At 51.7% G+C, this 15453-nt stretch overlaps 7 protein-coding genes across 7 annotated transcripts; 3 read left to right on the top strand and 4 right to left on the bottom strand.

The window, feature by feature from the left end:
- Positions 1-438: 438 nt before the first annotated feature.
- Positions 439-3140, bottom strand: M430DRAFT_18191 (hypothetical protein; the record flags this gene model as incomplete). Its single annotated transcript, XM_024863812.1, has 2 exons — positions 439-2706; positions 2754-3140. The coding sequence occupies 2 exons, from the start codon at positions 3138-3140 to the stop codon at positions 439-441; spliced, it is 2655 nt and encodes an 884-aa protein (XP_024721277.1).
- Positions 3141-5838: 2698 nt separating this feature from the next.
- Positions 5839-7008, top strand: M430DRAFT_100207 (hypothetical protein; the record flags this gene model as incomplete). The annotated part of the gene is made up of 1 exon (XM_024860616.1): positions 5839-7008. The coding sequence occupies one exon, from the start codon at positions 5839-5841 to the stop codon at positions 7006-7008; it is 1170 nt and encodes a 389-aa protein (XP_024721276.1).
- Positions 7009-7195: 187 nt separating this feature from the next.
- On the bottom strand, positions 7196-8692 carry M430DRAFT_57916 (hypothetical protein). The gene is made up of 3 exons (XM_024868701.1): positions 8532-8692; positions 7669-8448; positions 7196-7621 (listed from the first exon to the last, which is right to left on the bottom strand). The coding sequence occupies exons 1-3, from the start codon at positions 8575-8577 to the stop codon at positions 7341-7343; spliced, it is 1107 nt and encodes a 368-aa protein (XP_024721275.1). The 5' UTR covers positions 8578-8692; the 3' UTR covers positions 7196-7340.
- Positions 8693-9059: 367 nt separating this feature from the next.
- Positions 9060-10428, top strand: M430DRAFT_41370 (hypothetical protein). Its single transcript, XM_024867472.1, has 2 exons — positions 9060-9427; positions 9487-10428. Exons 1-2 carry the CDS (start codon positions 9341-9343, stop codon positions 10234-10236), a joined length of 837 nt encoding a protein of 278 aa, XP_024721274.1. The 5' UTR covers positions 9060-9340; the 3' UTR covers positions 10237-10428.
- Positions 10357-11893, bottom strand: M430DRAFT_228080 (hypothetical protein). Its single transcript, XM_024864771.1, has one exon. It carries the CDS (start codon positions 11736-11738, stop codon positions 10476-10478), a length of 1263 nt encoding a protein of 420 aa, XP_024721273.1. The 5' UTR covers positions 11739-11893; the 3' UTR covers positions 10357-10475.
- An 856-nt stretch (positions 11894-12749) lies between these two features.
- Positions 12750-13586, bottom strand: M430DRAFT_27097 (hypothetical protein; the record flags this gene model as incomplete). The annotated part of the gene is made up of 3 exons (XM_024865521.1): positions 12750-13068; positions 13122-13231; positions 13281-13586. 3 exons carry the CDS (start codon positions 13584-13586, stop codon positions 12750-12752), a joined length of 735 nt encoding a protein of 244 aa, XP_024721272.1.
- Positions 13587-13970: 384 nt separating this feature from the next.
- On the top strand, positions 13971-14896 carry M430DRAFT_100534 (hypothetical protein; the record flags this gene model as incomplete). The annotated part of the gene is made up of 2 exons (XM_024860638.1): positions 13971-14247; positions 14328-14896. 2 exons carry the CDS (start codon positions 13971-13973, stop codon positions 14894-14896), a joined length of 846 nt encoding a protein of 281 aa, XP_024721271.1.
- Between the last annotated feature and the right edge of the window lie 557 nt (positions 14897-15453).

Raw genomic sequence — 15453 nt, 5'->3', positions numbered from 1 at the left:
CATTAATTTCGTATCGTATCATGTGATCAAGGGCCTCTCCGGGCTCCTGAATGAATGAACGGGAGCTTAAGGTAATTAAAGGTAGTCAGGGTCACAGGTCTTGGGAATCTCTTATATCTGAGGACTTTGTATCAGTTCATCAGGCCTACGACACACGACATGATGAATAGTGAGAGGAGCCAAATCTTATGAATACCATCTATTCCTAACCCCATTCCCATCCCAAGCAAGCAAAGACTGCATAATAAGGCCATCCATTTGGTACGCCTACCTCGCCTTACGAATGAATATGCCTGCCGTCTCCACCCAAAAGTCTCCTAGGACCATAACGCCAGAAGCCTCTGTGGCATGCAAAACCAACGCGTGCGCACCCTATAAGATCATTAATACAGCCATCTATTGTCATCGCATTGCCAATTGCAAAGGCTAGCTTGAAGCTCATTGCTCAATCTCCCTTGTACTTTCCGCGTTTCCCCGTGCACCTAATTGTTTCGCATCTTCCTCTCTATGGCTCATCGCAGCAGGTGTACCAGGAGTGATCACTAGCTCGGGCGCCGCCGTACTTTGGGGTGTCCAAGGCATCGTTGTTTGCCTATCCGCCCCTACATCTGGAGGAACGATACGCATTGTATTGGAGCCATCTACTCTCAAAGTAGCAGTACTGTCCTCCAATCCCGAAGTTGAATTTTCCTCCTGGGCTCCCATTACTGGAGTCTCCCCACTTTCACCATGCTCAATATGTTTGGTTGCATCGGCCTTGTCTCCATCTTCATTGCCGATCATAGCAGCCAGGCTTTGGAAATTGAACATTGGTTCGGAACCTGCACTTCCATTTGAATCACCACCTTCGTGCACACTGCTCCTATTACCAACTGTGTTGCCATTAGGGGAATTCTGAGTGTCCAAGGTCGATGACGAGCCGCGGGGATGAGGATCATTGCGGAGGCTACTTGGAATGGATTCGTTAAAAGAGGAAGCTGGGCTGGAAGCGTTACTCATCTGGCGCAGATGAGAGGGCCTATCAGGGGCGGTTGGAGATGATAATGGTTGGTGCGACTCCTGAGTATTAGCAGGAGCTCCCCTATCAAGCTGTCGCGCCCCTGTGATTCCGTGCTGGACGGTACTGCTCCCCGCTCGAGCAAAATCAATAGGTGCTGATGTAGCTGGAGCGCCTACGACGCCACGATCTACCGCTTTGCCCTTGGACCCTGGAATTTCAGCGTTTTCAGGAGTGACTTCCCTCGCTAAGCTGGATGCGGTGCTGTTACCTCTCCTTCTACCAAGCCCAGGCAGTGACAGGCTTAACGCACTCCCACTCGCAGAGCTTGCTCCGCTCCCATATACCCCTTTCTTTTCCATTTTCTCTTTCTTTTTTTCTGCTTTGGCTCTCTTCTTCGCCTCCTTGGCGGCTTCTTTCTCCGATTTCTTCTTCCTTTCCTCCTCGGCTGCCAAGCTTAATCTGATGGCCTCCATCATCATCATCTCCTCTAGATCATCCATTCGGTTTCGTCTCCTTGTACCTCCATGACCTTCTCTCCGTGCTGGGGAAGCTTGTTCTGTCACCGCTTGTGATGCTGGCTCTTGGGGATTGTGAGAAGGTGTGGCCGATCCACTAGGCCCTGGACTATTCTCCCCACGATTTCTACCAAATCGACTGCGGCTCGCGAAGCCAAAACTACGATTGTCTCCGCTAGGATTCCCCATCAAGTATGCAGCTGTGTGCAATGCTGTGGCTGCTGCAGACCGCCGAGCCAAATGGGACCGGGCATTTGCAAGCTTTGTTGCCCAGTCCGGCCTGACCCTGTCTGTTGTGATAACTGTAGAAGCGTTGGCTGAGAGTGATGTTGTCCGTCTCTTGTGTGGGCCCGGTGAAAGTGTTGGTGGACTCCCTGGCGTATTGAGGGAAGAGGATGATGACATTGCCGGAGACAAGACTTCAAGTCCATTATTCGGACTAGGGTATGCTAGACCCCTTCTGAATGGCGGAGGCTCATATGTGACACCGAACTCCGGCTGTTGGCAATAGGGACAGCATGCTGGTTCTGATACTAATGCTTCCGATTCGGCGGGAGGCTCAGGAGATGGAGCTCCCGATCGCGAGGGATCGGGGTGCTCATGTTCTGGGGGGTGTGGGTCTGGTCTCTTGATTTGAACGAAACATTCGGAACATATTGGTTGATCACAGCATCGGGTTTTGTTCAGGTACGGAGGGTAATACAGAAAGCAAATCGGGCATTCCGTTGCATCCTTGTACAGGAACGCTTCCATGGCCTGACCATTGACGGAAGGTTCCTTAGGAAGCTGGATCTCTCTTGGCACCATGTCCATAGACGGGGGACCTTTCGAGGGCGTAGTTAGAGACGCTAATATTTTTGTTCGTGGTCGTAAAGGAGACGACTGAGTGGTAGATGCAGAAGGGGAGGGACTGGAAGGATCGGAGAATGCTGGGTGCGATGGGGAGAGAGCCGCAGAAGCTTCCGAGGACGCTGATTGGGATCGTGATGAGATAGGTGCCGTCAAGTTCTGGAGATTTGGATCCGACGTATGGGGAGATTCGGGTGAGATGGGTCTAGTTGATTCTTCTTGAGGTATCTCATCCGCAGCAGGGATCGGAAGACCTCTGGCAGCTGCAACCAATTGATGCTCAGTCCATTCTTCCTTGAAGTCGTTCAGACCACGCCAAAATGGGGCAATTCGACGTTCAATCTAGAAACGTCAGTACTGGAGCCGAGGATAGCGCAGTCCATACATACCATCAGCTGTCTTACGATGGCTTTGTTGAAATCCTCGATCCCAGTATAAACACCCATCGTAACTAGATATCCGCCATCGACATGTTCCTCCCTTATGCTCCGCTCCCTTTCCTCGACCCTAGCCTGCCGCTCCCTCTCCAACCTCCTGGCCTCCTTCTCCTGCTTCGTTTCTCGCCTTTCCGGTATGTTACTGGTGTTTAAGCCCGTACCAATACCAAACACTGAGAGGTCGGGCCTGCTACCTCTTCCAGCAGCCCGTGAGCCATAGACGGGCGGAGTGTGTCTGTCCGCTGGGGAGTTCGTCCGACTGCCCAAGCCATGCCGTCGATCCCCTTGGGAAGAAGGCGACTCCCGACCCCGCGATTCCCTTGTGCTGTTATTGCCCATCCTGCAAACACGCGATGCGCAGATTCCAGATCAACAGGTCATCGAGATCCTGGGTCAATGATTGCGCCCGCGAAGGTCGAAAAAAGGTGGAGGTTTTGAACGGTGCGGCCGGATGCGAGGTTGACGTAGAGTCGTGAATTTATGCGGCGTCTCGGTCGCTGGTCTCGCCAAGCGTAGCCGCTGCGGGGAGGGAATCCCGAGTTCGCCTGAGGACCTGAGCCACAGCTCTGCAGTGCCAACGTCGGTCACACGAGCGGAGCGGAGCGGATCCAGATAGATTGCCAATGCTGGGGAGGGAGGGCGAGGGGAAGCAAGGTAAGGTAAGGGATATACTGCTGTACGGGCCAAGCAGAGCAACAGAGCAGGGTTGAGCTAGAGTTGTCCCTTGTGGCAAGCTGGCGGACGGGCAGCAACCAACAATCCACTCAGGTGCACCCTGCATGCATGGTCTCGAGTCGCCTGGCCACAATGCGTTGGATACTTGGGCGGGGGATAGTCTGATAGATGATGCGGAGAAGATCTGAGGATGTAATGTGAGCGAGAAGGAGAGGTTGGGACTTTAAAATAAAGTGATGACGAGAAAGGCTGGATCGAGGCTGCTGCGATATGTAAAGGGATATAGACGATATACGTATATCTGTATCTTTGGCCTATATTTTCTCTCAATAATAGCCAAGTCCTGTGTGGATGCTCCACATGGGCGGACATAATACGGTAATTACGATAAATCTGGTAAGGTACGGTACCTTGCCTTGGTAAAATCGCTTTAGCTTCCGTTCAACATCCGCGATAGCCACGGAAAGTTTACTCATCCGTGGACCCCTTAGATAAGTGCACGGGTAGAAGCAGACCTAGACTTCCTCTTCTTGGGATCCTGGCGCTTACATTGCTTCTGCAAGAAACAAATACACCTGCTTTCATGATGCCTATTGTGCTGACTCTCCCGTGCTTGGCGGACGACTTGCCTCGGTTATGATGTTTTCTGGGGCATGATCAGAGCCATGAGCGAGCCTTGAGCCGTTTGAAGCTCTCAATCCTGACCACATCTCTTCTCTTGCTACCTCAATATATACACAGTCGCCAAGTTGGCTGCTTCTGTATGGTTACTGTCCCCAAGCTATCTGGGATTTCCCTGCTTGCTGGCCCAAGATTCTCAAGACATATTATTGCATCTCGTTCATTTCCATTCTATAATTATCGAAATCTCTGTAGTTTGGTTTCCTCCCAATGGTTCAGGAGGCAGCGGTCAGGAATTGACAATATGGAAAGGCGTTAGTGAGCCTCGAATCTAGTTGTTCCTCTCCGAATCTTTCCTCTGCAAAGGGAACGAGGAGATACCGATTCAGAATGACTTTATTATCAAAGTCTTTCGGAAAGCAAATGATACCCCTTCGTGGTAACTCCACCACAGATGCATTAGGTACTTCAAGATGCCATTTTCTCCTTAATTTCTTTCGGGACATTTTCAAAACGCTCTTGCTTCGGTTTCTTTGCGTATGCGATGCCGGTATCTCTCAACCTACTCGCGTGCTTCATCTCTATCCTTGGCTAGGATGCTCAACTGCACGCATGATTTCTCGACCTTCGCCATAAGGTCACCATAGCTATACATAGTCGGCTCAATCATCGCCGTAATCTCGAGCAGTCGAACGCACCGGCGTGATTTATATGATCAACACGTGCCACTAGACAAAATATCGGAATCGTTCGATTGGAATGGCTTTGATGCGGCGCGCAAGCTCCGGCATGACTTCTTGGAGCTTGAGCACATCGTGGTGAATGTGCGATTTCACCCGAGGCACCTAAACGCCAGGGACGCTTAAGGGTGGGGGGGTTCGCAGGAGCTAGAAAACTGAGATTCCTTCGAGGCAATCATTTGAGTTATCGGAAGAAGGCCAGTACTTGAGTCCTTCTGGGTTACTGAAAGTATCGTGTCTTCATAATGGCGGCCATATTCTCAAAGCGGTCAGTTATTGGTAAGTCACGTGGTCGATGGTTTGACCTGTAAGCTTTCACGAGCTGCACAAGGGGATGGCGGGCCAGTTTTATTTGTCGAGGACGAGGTTTCGAGACCTCACCCATGGGATTGCGCAACATAGGTAAGCAATCGGGCATCGGCCAAGGTGCGGCGAGAAGACATCACTGTAGAAGTAACGGTACGGTATGATGATGTGAGCGTTCAAAAGATCTTTACGTTGTTACCTATTCGCAAATTAGGTAAAGTAGAGCCACTTAAACAGTACTTCTCTTACAAAACTGTAAGATACCTTACCTACGTAGGTAGACGAAGATGTCACATCACAGGTGTACTGTATACAACGTAGGAAACTGAACATGGCTATAACTTGAGGGTGTCGAGGGCGGCTTTAACAAGGCAAGGCACCTTAAGGTAAGGCAAGGTACTGTACATTCGCATATTAGGTAATCGCTGCAGGGACCTTTTAAAGTTTTTATCTATTTATCAGATTTATCAGTGTATAAGGCGTGCTGCACATGTGAATATTAATAGTAAGCGGCAAAACATCCCACCAACGCCCGGCACAACGTGTCTTTCCATTCTTTACAGCCTTCACCATATTTGCAAAATGATATATTGTTTTCTCTTGCAGCATCTAGCTCCTGTATTCAGTTCTTGACGCGTTCTTCGTCTTTCTTCCTCATCTGCCGCAATCCCACCGCGTCTCGCTCGAATCTCAAAATGCCGCCCACCCAACCCCCACTGGCGAATATCCTCCCCCCTCTAATCTGCGGGACTGCGACCTTCAACACCCAATATAACCTCGATCCTCTCGCGCTGCCAACAAACCAGATCATCGAGCGCGCCCTCTCCCTCGGCGTCCGCGCCTTCGACACCTCCCCCTACTACGGCCCCTCCGAAGAGCTCCTCGGCAATGCCCTCTCCACGCCCAGCGTGCGCGCCCACCACCCGCGCCCCTCCTACATCCTCCTCACCAAAGTCGGCCGCATCGGCGGCGCCGAGTTCGACTACTCGCCCGCCTGGGTGCGGCACTCAATCCAGCGCAGCCTACAGCGTCTGCACACCTCCTACCTCGACGTTGTCTACTGCCACGACGTAGAGTTTGTGTCGCCCGCCGAGGTCCTGATCGCGGTGCAGGAGCTGCGGCGCATCCGCGACACTACCGGTGCCATCAGGTATGTCGGCATCTCGGGATATCCGGTGCCGCTGCTGTGCGAGCTCGCGGAGCTGGTGCTGAGGGAGACGGGCGAGCCGCTGGATGTCGTGCAGAGCTATGCGAATTTCACGTTGCAGAATACCACGCTGTTGACGCAGGGCGTGCAGAGGTTGCGCAGGGCTGGCGTGAGTGTCGTCCCGAACGCGAGTGTGCTGGGCATGGGCTTGTTGAGATCGCAGGGCGTGCCGGTGGGTGCAGGAGGGGATTTCCACCCGGCGCCAAGCGAGTTGCGGAAGGTGGTCATGCAAGCGGCGGAGTTCGTGGAGGGGCAAGGGGAACGCCTGGAGGTCGTGGCTATCAGATGGGGGTTGGAGAGGTGGGCAAAAGAGGGTGCCGTGGTGGGCGGGGTTGGAGGCCTTGGAGTTTCTGTGATGGGGGTTAGTAATCTGGAGGAATTGGAAGAGACCATGAGAGTTTGGAATAGCGTTTTGGATGGGTTACCCGGCAGAGAGGGGTCGGTGGACCAGGAAAAGAGGGAATGGAGCATACAGAGAAGGAAGCACATTGCAAGCTTGGCGAAGGGCGTTTGGGAGATTTTGGGCAAGTGGAAGGATTACTCCTGGCCGAGCCCAGATGAGAATTATGTGAACATCAGGCTTGTGAAGGGCGTTACAGAGGGGATCGTCTCGACACCTATTTTACAGGACGATATGTCGAAGATCAGCAGACTATGAGCGTGATGGAGGGGTCAATAGAACTAGAAAGACTTTTCTCTGGGAAATCTTTGAAATTTCCAAGAATCCGCGAGGCCGCTTGGTGCAGCATCTAGACTATCTATCTATCTCTATTAAGAAAATGCGACCCGAACTGATAATGATTGACCAAGGAGAGTTGAGCCCCTGAAATTCCACTCAAGCTTTTGTCTTCCAAATGCGGCAGAGTTCATCTGTTCAAACCCCACACGCAAAAATTGTTCTAATGTATTTCAAAGTGAAAGTCCTCCAAACGCCGCGCGATGACCCTCCCAGAACCACACATCCATCCAATCGTACTTCCCAAACCCAGCTTAATTGCTGTTGCCATTGGCGGCAATCACCTTGCGCCTCTCTCTTACCGATTCTGCCAAACCCTCAAGAACCTCAACCGTAGTCTCCCAGTTGATGCAGGCATCGGTAATGCTGACCCCCTTCTTCAAACCTGAAGGTCCCTCAGGTGGTACCTTTTGGTTGCCCTCGTTGATGTTGGACTCGATCATAACACCGATGATAGAAGTTTCACCGGCACGAAGTTGCTCGCCGATCACTTTTGCAACCTTTGGCTGGTTGCGATGATCCTTGTTCGAATTGCCTACTGTCGTTAGTCAAATATTCTACTACCAGTTTTATAGGACTCACCATGTGAGCAGTCGATCATGATGGCTTGCTTCTGACCCTTCTTCTGCAGGGTCTCCTTGGTAATCTTGACGCTCTCTGCATCGTAGTTTGTACCTTTGGTACCGCCACGCAGAATGACGAAACCATGTTCATTGCCGCTCGTCCGGGTGATTGCTGCCAGACCTTGTTTCGTGACACCCATGAAGTGGTGCTTTGAAGCAGCAGAGCCAATGGCATCAATTGCAACTGTCAAGCTACCATCTGTACCGTTCTTGAATCCGACTGGGAAAGAAAGACCGGAGGCAAGCTCGCGATGCAATTGGGACTCAGTGGTTCTGGCACCAATAGCACCGAGAGAGATGAGGTCTGCGAGGAATTGAGGGGAGATCGTGTCCAGCATTTCCGAGGCAATTGGCATGCCGCTGGTGGTGAGGTCGCAGAAAAGTTGACGGCTGATCCTTAATCCTTTGTTGATCTTGAAAGACTCATCGATGTCAGGGTCGTTGATCAAACCCTTCCAGCCGACAGTCGTGCGGGGCTTCTCAAGGTAGGCACGCATGATGATGCAGAGGTCGTCCGAGAGCTTCTCTGAAAGTTTCTTTAATCGAGAGGCATACTCGATAGCAGTGGCTGGGTCGTGGAGAGAGCAGGGACCGCAGACGACCAGGAGGCGGTCAGATCTGCCCATGATAATCTCGATGGCATCTTTACGACCTTGAACTACGGTCTTGAGGGAGGCATCCGTAATTGGGATCTCGGAGAGCAATAATTGGGGTGGAATCAGGGGATCCTGACCCAGGACTGTTTTGAAAAGCAATTGTCAGTTCGACTCTTCCGAATTGCGGTGTATCCTACATCGGCGCAGTTGATGGTGGGGGTCATACTTCGAGTATCATCGGTAACGAAGGGTTCCATGTCTAGACCAGGCATATTCGTGAGGCTGTTCAGTTGCCGGAAAATGGGAAACAATTGATTCCAGAAGAGAAGGGAAGAATGAGAGACGAGGTCTCTTTTGTGGATATTGAAATATACAAAAGAGGGTGAGTCAACTCTAATGTGATATGCTGCAAAGAATGGCGGGGGCAAACAAATTATTTCGCTCGGTCCACCTATCAACGCACCTACCTACCTATCAAACCTCGGTCATTGGTCACGGGCTGGGGCTAGCCCCGGAGAGGGAGCCGGAGATCACGTGCGAGCTGACTGTGGCGGCAGAGCCTGGGCACTAAAGTAAGGCATCAAGGGTCTAAAGCCTTACTCGTACTCGCTAAGCGTCCGTTCGGACCGTGGTGCTTGCCTCAGGCTCTAACTGCTTCTGAGAAAGTTGACAGCCTCGCCTGAAGCCGTGGACCGGGAAACCTCCCCCAGGCTCGATCCCTTGAAGTTTGAACCCTCGATCCCTCGAGCTTCATCCCAAACACCAAAACCCTGCACCCATCCTTCGTGAAGCAGCCCTGGAACTCGCCTTATCAATCTCCCTATGATAAATACTCAACTCCGTACCTTCATGAATGCGGAGATACAATATTACGCAGGGTATCTCTGGGCTTCTATCTGAATCGCTTATCCATCGACCAGTCGCCGCCCGCAGGAGCCACCAGCCTTGTCACTCACTACTTACCACTTCAACTTAGCACAACGGCAACGCAACAGAGATCTTGAGGTAGGCTGTCGGATACCACTGGAAAGCAACATGTTTGTACCGCAGTGGAACAACAGAAAGCGTGAAAGGGACCAGGCGGATGATGGCAGTGTTTCAGGCTTCAGTGAGCATCGTATGGTGAGGCTCCCCTTGGGTATGCCCATCAAGCTACAGGACTGATGTCGGCGTCTTCCAAGAAACGTCGAATAGCTACTCTTCCTGATCGGACCTCGCCCAGACCGACGCGTCAAATCTCTCCCTTTGTCACGAACTTCACACCGCCGTCTGTCCCTCCAACCATCACACCCGCCGATTCCGACTCAGAAGAGACCCCCAGGACTACTACGGAGCCGAAGTCCTTCTTCTCGCCATATTCCTCCTCTCCGTCTGGCACATTCCCGCCTAGCTCACCATGTGTGGGTGCTGCAAACAGCTCCCAATCCAGCCACATGTCCGACGTGGCCGTCTATTCCGATGACTATGAGATGGCCGACTCAAGCCACCTCTCACCGGCCCCGTATCGCAATGATCCGGCAACCAGCTTATCCGGACGTGTCCCAACACCGATCCATAGCTCATTCGCAACCCACATACGTGCCGAGAAAACCTTCCGCCACAGCGACCCCGATTTCGCAGACGACGAGGCGCTGGTCGAAAGGTTCCGCCGAGGTCGAAGACTACCAAGCCCTATAAGTGAGGGTGAGATGAGCCCAAGTATCATCACGGATGGGCTTGGTGGCATGCAAATGGACGTTGAGTCTGAATCGGGAAGGGAGACGCCAACAAAGAAAGGGCATACCCGGTCAAAGCATAGTCTCAGGAGTTGGACCGGTGGTGGGGAACTTGGAGTCGGTATGAAGAGGACTTTCACCCTGGGATACCGGGCAGATTGTGAGAAATGCCGGAATAAGGTTCCTGGTCACTTCAGTCACATTATTACGTCTTGATGACTAGATTAATTTGCCATGTTATCATGGGTGTGATGAAAGGTCTCCCGCCTCTTCGGGATTGCATTGTGTAGCACCTCGACCTCGGCAAGCATGGCGCTCGGTGTTGGGTTATCTTTAATGTAGCTGTTCGCTATCATCTGGCGCGGCTTTTATTATTTAATAGATTCTTTCTCTCATGACAAGGGAATTTTGATGATCCGAATGTTTTTTCTTTTATACAAGACCCCTTCTGCTACTTATTCTCTGACAAACAGGCCAGCCATTCCCATACCCGTGCCAATGCACATACTGACCACCCCGGTCTGCAGACCCTGTCTCTCCAACTCGGGCAGCAGGCCAGCAACCATTCTAGCACCAGTTGCTCCGAGAGGGTGACCCAGAGCGATGGCACCACCCTTAGGGTTGACTCTGCCCTCTTCCAATTGCTTCTCGAGACCGAGCTGTCTCAAGCAGTAGATGGCCTGACTAGCAAACGCCTCGTTGATCTCCCACAGTCCAACATCCTCCGTCTTCAAGCCAGTGTACTCCAGCAGCTTGGGGATCGCGATCGCAGGCCCGATTCCCATCTCATCCGGTTTGCAACCAGCCACCTGGGTCCCGGCCCACTTCCCGATGATCGAGGAGGTGAGACCCAGCTCGGTAGCGGTGCTTCTCCGCATGAGCAGCGTTGCGGCGGCACCGTCTGAGATCTGGGAGGAGTTTCCGGCGGTCGACGTCCCGTTCTCCTTGAATGCTGGCTTCAGCTTCGCCATACCCTCAATGCTAGCATTTGCTCTGATCCCGTCATCCTTCGTGACTGTGACCTGCTGCTCCTCGCCGACCTTCTCTCCGGCCTTGTTGACCTCCTGGTATCTCGTGGTGACGGGGATGATCTCCTTGTCAAAGAGGCCCTCGGCCTGGGCTTTCGCAGCCTTCTGATGCGACAACACCGCAAAGGCATCCTGGTCCGCTCTGCTCACCCCGTACCGCTCCGCCACATTCTCACTTGTGAGTCCCATAGGCATGATACAGTCTCGGGCATCCTTCACCTCACTGTTCTTCAATTCCGGCCACAATACCGTGGGGATAGCCCTCGATCCGTAATTCCGTGTCATGCTCTCCATTCCACCACCAATACCAATGTCGATCATGCCGGTTGCTATTTGATGTGAGACGTTCGTGATCGCGCTGAGACCACTGGAGCAGGCTCGGTTGACAGTGTAGAAGGATGTGCTTGTAGGGACCCCGACATGGTTCATTGCCATACGGCCTGCCTTGGAACCACCGAGCTCAGACAAAACAACTCCAATGCCGACATCTTGAATGAGTGCAGGGTCGAGGTTGGGGTTCGCTGCGAGCGTCGCTTTCAAGACGCTTGCGAGGAGCTCTTCGGGATAGGCATCCTTGAGCTGTCCCTTGTAGGAGCGGGTGATGGGGGTACGGAGAGACGAGAGGATAACGATATCTGAAGGGTCCTTTCTCAGGATCTCTTTCAGACCTTTGCGAATGGGTCCTGACATTTTGAGGAGGTCGTCCGGGGGGGTTGTCCGGTGGATGGGATATCAATAAGACAATAAATCAACAAGCAGTACTTTCATAAAGCGGATGACGCTTGGGAGATTGAAAGAGAGAGAAGAGATAATATATACAAACTACTCTACTCGATAGAGAGGGAAGAGGAAGAAAGATGCTCTTGATAATGCTGGGAGCTCCAAGTGAAGTTCCCGACCTGCTCCTGGTAGCTATAGTCGCCGCATGTCGGCAGCGGGCGTCGGAAAAGGGATCGGGAGATGATTGCACGAATCAGCGGCGCCCGGCTGCGTAAATCCTTATCCGACAGTTGAGTCCTGCGAGGCTTTGTTGCACGTCGCACTCCGCTGTAGCCCCCGCCCCGCGGAAAGAGGCCATGGGCGAGCGGAGCGCAAGAGAGAAAGAGGAAGAGAAAAAGAGAGAAACCTAGGAATATCTGTTGAGAAAGTGAGAAAGATCTGAATGCATCCACCGATGAGTTGCATCCATGGCTAATCCTCTTGATGTTGATAATCCTCTTATAATGGTGATTAACGGAGGCAAAGGTGAGGACGAGGAAAGTCTTGTTGCATGTCGCATTTTCTGGGTGGAAGTGAGAGGATTAGGAAGTCGCGCGGATGGCGGGCGCGGGCCGTGCACGTGATCTTACACTGTGAGAGAAGGGGATGAGGCTTCGTCGAGTACTTTCATCCCTACTCTGTAGGTACCCTATAAAAGGTAGATTATGAGATAACAATAGCACACGGTCCTTTGGTGGACAAGAAACAACTCCTTCAGAATATCAATGCCCAGAACATAGGTACCGTGGTTTGACACCCGCCTGTGAATCTCGTGATCAATCCCATGATCCTTTTCGAGGTATCTTCTACCTAACTATAGTTGTTTGCAGCTACAGTTATCATTCCTAATACTGCATGCTGCCAAAGTAATTCGAGACACAGGTAATACTGCTTGGATTTCAGAGGCAGTATCTGCCATTACAATCATCTGTATGCTTTGCCTCATTCACTACAGAGATCTTCCAATAGTGCAAGCATCTTCTTCTGTAGCTTCACCAGCTCAATTTCGTCAATCATCCCATCCTCGCCCTTCCCACCAGCTGACCGTCCCTCTTCTGCTCCCCCTTTCCCATTGATCCTTACCAGCTCAGTCCTCGTCCCAAAGAAGGGAACACCTAGGCTTCGTAGCCTGGCCGTCATCTCCCTCACCATCTGCATCTGGGCCTTGTAGACCTTCATGTCATAAGTCTCGAGTTCCTTGGCCATCTCTTCCGGGGTGGTATTCGATGAACCTGCCGAGACAGCTCCACCAACCAGTTTCCTAAGACCATCAATATGCCTCACTTGATCCAAGGTACGGTTGCCTAGACTTACAGGACATCGTCCAATTTCTTCTGGCCCTCCTTTCTTGCCTCTTGTCTCTCCCGGAGAGCTTGACGGCCTTTCCACCACTGTTCTTCATGCTCGTGCTGGACCTTGATCATCTACAGAGAATGAGCAATGCTGTCACTAGATATGGACAAAATAGCTTACACGCCGAATGTCCTGTAGCATGTTCTCATGCTTTGCAACAGTCTTCATCACACATCTTAGACCCGATGACCAGTCAATAATAGTGGCAGGATCGACGATTTTCGTGGCACTCGCCGGTGTAGCATTCTGATTACTCGAAGATGCTAGAGAATTTTGTGGCCACGCCTGCTGAGGGGGAGGCTGAAAATGGTGAGGTGCCTGTGGATTAATTTGATGTGTAGCATGACCCTGGTGTTGATTCTGAGGGGCAAGACCAGCTAGAGTTCTTAATACCGAGGCAAGATCTGGTGTATTGTTGGAAGACATAATTGACAAGCAAGACCTGTGGTCCAGAACGTGAGTATCTGGATCTCAGATATCTAGGAGAGTTGAAGATCGCACAACGATCATACCGAGCAGTCCCACGGGCATGGAGCCAATAATATTCTCACAGCTCCGCATAAGCTTCTTTTCACTTCTCCCACCCACTGTTTCAATATGTCAAAGTTGGTGGGCGAGTAGAACCAAAGATATGTTGTTTCCAAAGCTTCAAAGCTTCACTTGATATAACAGGGCGGAACCATCCGCCGCTAAAAATTCTCACGGACGTGGTCCGGATCATGCAATCGAACCCCGAAATATTCACCACTTCAATTTCTTCCCCCTTTCAAGAGTTCTCTTCGGCCATTACGGTTCCTGGCCTTGACCAAGATGTCTCGATCAGCAGCAGATGCCACGCGCTTTACATCCACCACACCGCACGCGTCGGCGAAGTTCCACCCGTCGGCCGTGAAAGCGAATTCTGCACCACCAAGGAAACCAGGGCCGCCAGGGGAAACACCACAAGAGAAGGTTAGGAGACTTAGAGCCGCTGCGGACGCTGCTCGAAATGCACAGGTCTCGACGCTTGATAAGTTGATCCTGAGGGGGCGGGTCTGGGCAGACAAAGCCCATCGGTTTACGGCGCTGAGTTTGATCGGGGCTACTTGTATGGCATCCTCTCCTGATCCCAATTGAGTGGCGATGAGAGCTTGATTTAGTAGACCAAATATTGACTCGGAGGTACAGTTATTGCGGGTGGCATCACAGTATACGCCTTGACAGACATGATGATCTACAACCGTCGGAAACGCGCCGAGTTCTTCGCGGAGCAGAAAGCTCAGTACGATGCCGCTATCCATACGGCAAAAGAGGCATTGGCATCTGGTACCGCGACGGAAGCCCAGATCAACTTTCTAAATATGGATAATGCAGAGAAGGCCCGGGTGGAAGCACTGAAGGCTGAGAAGGAACAGAAGAAGGGCATTTTCAAGAAGGGATCAGAATGGCTGTTCTCGGGCCTGAAGAAAGAGGAGGGGGCTGATGATGCAGCGATTAGCCAGGCCACTCTGGGAGTTGAGGCACCAAAAGAAGCAGCCGATTCATTAGTGAAGGTAGAGGGTGAGGTCATGAAGGCAATTGACGAGAAGAAGATGACTATAGCGGATAAGGCCAAGCAAGCCTTTGAGAACGAGAAGGAGAGACAACGAACCGGTGGCCCTCTAGACCGGATAGGAGTTTCGACAGATGATTCTAAGTCCGGGGAAGAATCCCCGAAGTCTGGAGGCTGGTTTTCTTTTATAACCAGACGGTCATGATAGTACGCTTTGGGGCGGAGACTGTATTATATAGACGTAACTGTCATGCATTGGGCACGGCGTTTGATGATTCTACTACATCCTGTATAATGGATCCTCATCAGGGTCAAATTGACATTCAATTGCCTCTCTTGGATTGGCGCGGTTGGGACTACTTTTCTACTTACTCCCGTCTTGGAAACAGATTTATATAATCTCTCAATTCCCCTCATATCCCCTTTCCTATCCTCTATCTAGCACCCTCCCGCCCCCTTCATCCCCTCTCCTCCCTGCCCTGCATATTCCAGCCACAACATGCTAATTGTTGTGGAGTGCACCCGGTCCCAGACATACATCCTGTTACTGCTATGTTTCGAAAGTCGAGTCTCAGATGGTTACGATTGCTGCCCATGCAGAAGGGCCCAAGAAATTGATAACCCCAGCATCATGGTCTACATTGTGGAGGCGACGGGCGGGTTTAGTTATGCTAGGAGATCCAGAGGAATAAGCTGCGTTCTGTCTGAAAGGGAACGGATCTATAAAGTTCGAATGGGAAGAAGGAAAAGAAGGCCGGGGGG

This window comes from Amorphotheca resinae (assembly GCF_003019875.1).
Source record: "Amorphotheca resinae ATCC 22711 unplaced genomic scaffold M430scaffold_5, whole genome shotgun sequence".
Classification (NCBI taxonomy): domain Eukaryota; kingdom Fungi; phylum Ascomycota; class Leotiomycetes; order Helotiales; family Amorphothecaceae; genus Amorphotheca; species Amorphotheca resinae.
This window is presented reverse-complemented; position numbering and strand designations above follow the sequence as displayed.

Bases quoted from the DNA above. Each gene is read 5' to 3' on its own strand.
- M430DRAFT_57916 (XM_024868701.1), bottom strand. From the start codon at position 8,577: ATGCCTGGTCTAGACATGGAACCCTTCGTTACCGATGATACTCGAA. The intron at 8,449-8,531 runs GTATGACCCCCA...TTTTCAAAACAG, and splicing joins CGTTACCGATGATACTCGAA to TCCTGGGTCAGGATCCCCTG. The intron at 7,622-7,668 runs GTGAGTCCTATA...TAACGACAGTAG, and splicing joins CATGATCGACTGCTCACATG to GCAATTCGAACAAGGATCAT.
- M430DRAFT_41370 (XM_024867472.1), top strand. From the start codon at position 9,341: ATGTTTGTACCGCAGTGGAACAACAGAAAGCGTGAAAGGGACCAGGCG. The intron at 9,428-9,486 runs GTGAGGCTCCCC...GCGTCTTCCAAG, and splicing joins GCTTCAGTGAGCATCGTATG to AAACGTCGAATAGCTACTCT.
- M430DRAFT_228080 (XM_024864771.1), bottom strand. From the start codon at position 11,738: ATGTCAGGACCCATTCGCAAAGGTCTGAAAGAGATCCTGAGAAAGGAC.